The 7,393-nt window shown below is 40.0% G+C and overlaps 1 protein-coding gene across 1 annotated transcript in view; it reads left to right on the plus strand.

Moving 5' to 3' along the window:
- The window catches only part of LOC140228006 (TNF receptor-associated factor 3-like), a 40,311-nt gene extending 33,135 nt beyond the window's left edge, over positions 1–7,176 (plus strand). The window contains exons 4-8 of the mRNA XM_072308404.1: positions 2,166–2,213; positions 2,978–3,211; positions 4,471–4,693; positions 5,775–6,118; positions 6,906–7,176. Coding sequence (XP_072164505.1) covers positions 2,166–2,213; positions 2,978–3,211; positions 4,471–4,693; positions 5,775–6,118; positions 6,906–7,133 — 1,077 coding nt within the window. The 3' untranslated portion in view covers positions 7,134–7,176. The remainder of the gene's footprint in view (positions 1–2,165; positions 2,214–2,977; positions 3,212–4,470; positions 4,694–5,774; positions 6,119–6,905) is intronic.
- Positions 7,177–7,393: the final 217 nt, after the last annotated feature.

The raw sequence follows: 7,393 nt of genomic DNA on the forward strand, positions 1-7,393 counted from the left end.
GTCAGAAGAATGAGAAAACTGTAAAAACCATAGAATGTTATTATCACATCACTTAATTCACAAAGCCTGCAAGAGCCTCAAAATGTCTGACTCTGAAGTCTCAAACACAGCATTTTTCTTCTACAGCTGTACTTTGTTAAGAAAAAAGAGAAATAAAGTTAGGATTCAGGAAGGATTCTTTAATGATATGTGAGAAGGGTATGTGTTTGGTATATAGATCTGTATTAGAATCATAAGGAATTTCTCCTCTTGATAAGAAAATGATAGATACTGTAAGTTGAGCACTATTTCATTAAATGCCAGACAAAAGAGGAATCTTACGCAGCCACTGTCATGGTAGCTACACGAGTACCATTTTGAGGGACTGCACAGGAGTCCATAAACACATTTAACTCTCTGACTTAATGATTGGCATAATTTTGGTTACAGTCGTGACTTTGCGGAGATAAGTTCTCTGAACTGTTGCCTTCGTCATCTCACTTTCATTACTTGATTGATAGGATAGTCAATTACTGTCCATGTTTGATGCATCTTTCTCTTTGGGCAAGATGACTTACCAAGTTTCCATAGTATGTTATGCTTCTCCCACAATATTTGATTGTGGTTTTTTTTTATGTTAATGAGCCTCACTGTGTGCATAGAAACATTAGCTATAGTTGCGGTGAACTGTTATCATTCAGAGAAAATGAAAGAAAAGTGTCAAGGATGCTCATAATTGTCATTGTCCTTGAAACTTTTTTTTTCAAGACACTGTGTAATATGCCCTCCAAAAAAGGTAAGATAATGACGTGCAATATTGATAGATAAAAAGATAGAGGATTTCTGTAATTGTTTGTATAGGAAGAGACATGACGACATTGTGATAACAAACCAGTGAAAGACTTACTAGCTGCCAATGCATTTTTCTTGAGTGCCTAAAAATAGAAAGAGAAAAATCCCATACAAACTCAGCTTTCTGATGTATACTATTCCTTTCGACAGTCAAAGAGGTTGTTTAAGTCCTTCTGGGATTTTTTTTTTTTTTCCTGTCCGCAGTGCAGTGATGAGGAATATGATATTGTATGAGTCAGTATTTTCATAAGCTACGATACGTACTTTCAACTGCTAACGAAGTGTGCATGTTTACGTAAACTGTCATGTGGCGGGATGTTTGTGTGCACTTGCATACGTCATTGGATTTCATTCATGATGAGAGCCATCACTCTCTTTTTTTAAACGCTGGTCATACCTTGCAGATTACGTTTTAGAGACATGATCCCATTGGTCAGTGTACACATACCTGTAGCTTTCACTTTTGACTGAGAAATTTGTGGGAATAAATGGATGTGGTGATCAAACAATTCTTTGTCTCTGTGTCAGAATAAAACTGACACTGGACATTGACTGGCTGAGAATTGGCCACACACACAGTGGGTAATAAATGCAAATTTTGATGGGTTCTAGTGAGCCTGATTTACATACCGTAAGTTTAGCCATCTCAAATGCGTTTAGCTGTTTGACTCAGAGCACAGAGTACCTACAATATACAGTACAACTTGTTACAAAACATTAGACCAGGTATCTTTTGCTAGGAAATTTCTATGAGGCAAACCCCAGCCTACCAAGTTAAAGTATTGTTGAAAGCAATTTCTGTCATGCATGAGGGATGAATATTAGAAGCTTGTTTTTATGACAATATCTCTTTATTATGACAATATCTCTTTACTGCCATTCTTTCAGCATGTTGTTGATAACGTGTATTGATACTTGTTAATTACATGTGTATCTGTGTGTGTTACTGTATACACCATATCTTTAGTTGAATTTTATTTTTCTAATTTTGCGAGTCAGGTGCTATTTGAAGTTTATTCAAACACGCTTTAAAATATCAAATCTGATCCTTACATGAATGCGACGTGCACGCATGCATTGCTCTTTTCATTAATTTACTCCATGATCGCAAATTCAACCACTCGCACTCGCACTCGCACTTTAGAAGTCCCGATTTGCGAAAAATTAGACAAATCGTGTGCGAAGTATATGGCGTATACAGTACATGTTAATTATGTGTGTATCAGCATGTGTTATATCATCTATTTACTGAGTTGGGAAACGGCCTTGAACAGTAAAGGCTTCAGATTAACTCTTTTCTCTCCCCTTGCCTTTATTTTTTTTTCTTTGTACAGGATCATCAAAAAACTTGTGCATTTACAGAGTCTATTTCAAACTTAATGGTAAGACTTATGCTTATGTTCTGTGTACAGTCTATGTAATTTGTAATGTAAAAAGCACCATTTTCATTTCCAGATACAAATATTTGTGCCCAGTGCATTCATATTTGCATTTGTTGCAGCTGATTTGACTATCCTTATGGAACAAAGTGAATATGGTTAATGCATTCTGCGTTGTCAAGAATTATCTTTGTTAGCATAATTTTCTATACTTGCTTTTTTGTTTCTGCCATATCTGCTGTGTTTTGTTCCTTGTAGCATCAGACAATATATTTCTGTCAGACTGTACCACCAGTATATCACAAATGCTTGATCAATTCTGTAGTATTTTCATCAATCGAAAATAATGTTCTGTATTCATGAATTATCAGATTCATTTTACAGTGGAGATGCTATTTTGGTCATGACAGCATTGCTCACAGAGTTGTGGTGGAGGTATGCAATGAGAATGAATATGTGGGTCCATTCTGTGTCCACTGTCCCCTGATTGCTGTAAAACCAGAAGCATTCACAGCATGAAACTTTGGCAAATTGGAGCCGACTGCCTTTTTCGCCACATGAAATTAACACAAATCACCACTGGCATTCAATGCCTTTTGTAGACAAATGCTTTTGTGTGCATATTAATTTCGCAAATCTTAGCTCCTCGCGAAAGTTTCGTGCACGCAAAAATTTCTGGTTTTACAGTACAAGTGAAAACTACATAGTAGGGGAAGGATGGTCTCTCCTCAAGTCATCCTCAGTGTCAGCCATTTTGTTTCCCCCAGGCTAAGAGCAGTTCAGGGAATCAGGAGCCAGAGGTCCGGCCCACGGCGTCGCAGGATCTTGTGAAGAGTGTGGCCACGAACCTCGAGGCCAAGATAGCCGAACTCCGGCGCATGGTGACGGAGCTTGACAATGAGGTGAAGACGTTTAAGACTCTCTCGGCCGACATCCAGGGCATGACCAGCGAAAACAAGCAGAGCATAACAGACGTGGAGAGAGCGATAAAGAGTTTACAGGTCAGTCATTTTTGGAAAAGACTCGGGGGAAAAAATCACATTATCAGGCAGTGCGTGTGATGCATCATTCAACAGTGCTGTAGTTTTGATCAGAGAGAATCCAGGGCTTAAAAAGCTTTTAATTTCAGAATATCAGTGGAACCTACATATTCAAGGAAAATTACTCCAATGACTACTGCCTTGTGTCTATTTTTATGTAAATGTTGATTCCTGTGGCAGGATTTTTTCTGGCCAGGACATCAGTTGTTTGTTGAGGTTTCTTTTTTTCTCTCTGTACAATGTTATATGTGCTGTACATATTTGCAATTACAATTCTGAGAGCTGATAGTTCTTTATATTTATTATTGAGGCCTTAAACGATCCCATTACCACTGATTCTCCCTATATCATATTCCTGGAAGAATGCATTACCTTAATGCCTTCAACAAATACTGCCTGCTGGGAATACCACGTTTCTATTGTAGGCCTTCCATAGTATACCTAGCATCCATTGATGGATGGTGTCTGTGTGGCTGTGTTTAGCATTGGGCAAGGAAGTGCTTTGAAAATGTCATAAACAAGAGATCTTGGCCCTGTTTTACGAAGAATCATAATTGATTATATAGTTGATTTCTACCATAAATCTGTGGCAGCCTGTGTGGTAAGGAAAATTATAATCAATTATATCTTTTGATAAAACGGGGCACAAGAGTTACAAACTTGTGATTATCTAACAGTACTCGCTGCCATGCTGAATGGTTTCAAACATAAACAAGCTTGGATTTCTTAATCTAAATGATGAACCAGAGTACATGTGCCATGCTTTGTGGTCGTAAAGTTGTTCGTTTTGATTGACTCCTAGGTCGTGCAATCTAGCTGAGTAAAGTACACAAAGTGAAAATGCAAACCAAATGTGCCAAAAGTCTGTCTAAATCTGTCTAAGTGACTCTTGTGTAATAAAGGTAGGGAGGGGGGAGGGGGGAGGGCAGGAATATGTTAGCATAACAAGTGATGTTAGGTCAGATGATATTCATTTTTCCGAAGACTCATTATTCTCAAAATGAAATAAGATTTGTTAATCCCAAGATGTAGAGACAGTGTATACGAATGAACCTTCAGAATTACAAACCATAGTTCATGTTTGGATTAGCAAACCTTCGGAATAATGAACCTTATTTCATTTTCGGAATAACAAATTGTAGCCTGTTAGGTTGACTTGCTGATAATGCAGGGTACTGGTGAGACTAAACCTATGTTGCCCCACACCTCACACTCTGCAGAAAATGGTCCTCAGTAAGCTGTCCAAACTTCCCGCCATCGAGAAGAAGGTGGAAGCGAGCCTGACCAGGGACGAGTTTGACGAGCACCGCAACACTGACATCCAGGACATGAAAGATGAGCTGGAAGTCCACAAGGAGCACATCTCTCTCCTTCAGGACCAGGCCAACACAGGTTCCGCCTCGGGAAGTGACGGTCTCTCAAATCGGGCAAAGGAACAGTTGTGTGAGTGCAAGCATTTATAGTTGTATGCCTATTCCGCTTTGGCTTCCTTAGCTTCTGTACCATAATTGTTTTGAAAGAAAGATATTATTCAGAGGGGTGGAGATCGGAATTTCGGAGCTTGGGTATTTGTTTGTATTTGTTCCATGTTCATCGTGTCACTGCCGGCAACCAGGGACAGCCTGGTGGTAGTGTCGCTGCCCGGAAATCAGTACATGACAGGTTTGAGTCCCACTGGTTCCTTTTTTCCGACATGTTTGTTCATTTACAGATCAGCAGTTGCAATCTTAACAAATTTAATTTGTAGAGGGAGACAGACAAATTAAAGAAACATAATTGTTTTCTTTTTTAATTTGTTTTGTTTTTATTCAGGCCATAGTTTAAACTCCCTGGTTTCGACTTTGGCTTCAAATCAAACATCCTCTAATAATGCAAGCCGATTTGTCACATCAATACCTCCCTTTGGAACACATAATTTTGTGACTGGAATACTAAAGAATGAAAAAAAGAAAAACACTTTGCATGCACATACTGTATAAGCTGTTATTTTTGGGAGGGTTTAATTTTCATGGATTTCGCAAATCACAGTTGGATTGCAAATTTAACAACACGCGAAAATGTCTCCATGTGCTTTGTTAACAGAGCATTAATGTAAGCGTTGGCATCGATACGCGAAAATTTCTATGATCTCGTCATTCGCGAAAATATCTGTATGCAAAAATAACAGCGTATACAGTATTCACAGTTTATATTTCCTTAGATGGTAGGCGTCTGTGTGTAAGATTATCTAGCACCACCATGGCACTCCTCTTCAGTCTGCCCTGTCATATGCCACTGAGAAAATTGTGGATTAGTCCTCATGAAAACATGACAAGTGTGACAAATTTCTAGGGGCAAGCAGATGCCAGGTGTATTTATTTATACAAATGCTCAAGCCAGGCACACTTCCATTGCTGCACACCTGATTGGACATGAATCTGTTTGAATTTGTCTGATGTTGGGAAGATGATATTACTGTTTTGGTCTGTTTTAAAGCGCATCTTTGAGAAATTTGGTGACTTTGTACATCCCATTCCCTCTGCAGCGGAGACGGCTAACAAAGTTCGTCTGGCGGAGGACCAACTCAGCATGCATTCGATGCGCCTCGCTGAGCACGAGCTGCGCTTTCAGTTTCAGGAGACGGCCAGCTACGACGGCACGCTCATCTGGAAGATCAAGGAGTTCACACGGCGGAAGCGGGATGCTGACAATGGCAAGACACTCAGCCTGTACAGCCAGCCGTTCTACACCAGCCGCTTCGGCTACAAAATGTGCGCCCGCATCTACCTTAATGGAGACGGCATCGGCAAGGGGACACATGTGTCTCTCTTTTTTGTTGTCATGCGGGGCGACTATGATGCTCTCCTAAATTGGCCCTTTAGTCAGAAGGTACAAGTTGCTCCTGAAATTTTTAAAGGGCCACATATTGTGAATGTGACTAGAGTGGTTCTATGTGTCTATCTGTAGTGAAGGCTAAGCTTGATTTACCTGATTTGTTGTTTTTTGTAAAGAGATTATCCTTTTTGTTTGTTAGACTCACTTTCAGACTGTATGATGGACAGTGCTGTCACATCAAAGGAAGCAAAATAATTAGGTCTTTTACACAAATTCCTGAGGATTCTATTTTTGTTCCTCTTGTTTGAAAAAAAAAATGGAAACAAAGAAACCGACACTGGTCACATAACCATCATTTCTTTCTTTTGAATAAACATTTTCTTTTTAAGTAAATTTTTGTTTTTTTTTATGAAAAAAAAGTGAAAAATTGAATTAAAATATCAAGATGGTCAAATTTATATTCACAGATTTTGGCTCACACCTTCAGCACCAAAGTGTTGTTCACTCTGCTAGGTATGATGTAGATATCGGAACTGTGTGCATATAGAGCTTATTGAAAGGAGTACTGCTGTATTAAAAAAGCGTGAAGCTTGCATGTATCCCTGTGTTTTAAATACAGAGGTCATGGTCATCAAAGCAGGAAATTAAATTATGATGGGGAGTTTGTCAATTATGTCCCTTTCAATGCCTTTGTGTACAAGTGTGTGTGGTTAGAATGGTTTGTGTGGTTAGAATGGTTTAAAAATTTCGCCTCTTTTGTCAAGCATCATGTGTCAGAACAAACTCTACATATGCTGCCATTCATAACTCACACTTTCTTCCCTCTCCAATGCCCCATCAGGTGACACTCATGCTCCTGGACCAAGAGACGGGAAGGCGTCATCTGTCGGACTCCTTCCGGCCCGACCCAACATCTACCAGCTTCCAGCGGCCATCTACCAACATGAACATTGCTTCGGGGTGCCCACTCTTTGTGTCCCAGTCAGTCCTCAAGGACAATGCATACGTTAAGGAGGATACAATCTTTATAAAAGTGGTAGTGGAAACAACGGATCTATATGGTCCTTAGCAACCGCCTCCACCTAGCCCTTTCTCCTCCTCCTCTGCCTCCTCCTCCTCTCCCTCTCCCGCCTTCCCCTGCTTCTGGCATCTTGGGGGATAGGGGCATCACTGGGCCCAGTGGATGAGGGAGTGGTATGCAGCAAGACGCTGCTGATGTCAGTAGCCCCCTAGACAACTGAAGAATGTTTGAGCATCAGTGCACCTGATGACATGTGTGATGTTTCAAGCGAAAGCTGTTCAGCACATGCACTATGCCTCCCAACTATC

This window comes from Diadema setosum, chromosome 1 (assembly GCF_964275005.1).
Source record: "Diadema setosum chromosome 1, eeDiaSeto1, whole genome shotgun sequence".
NCBI lineage: Eukaryota > Metazoa > Echinodermata > Echinoidea > Diadematoida > Diadematidae > Diadema > Diadema setosum.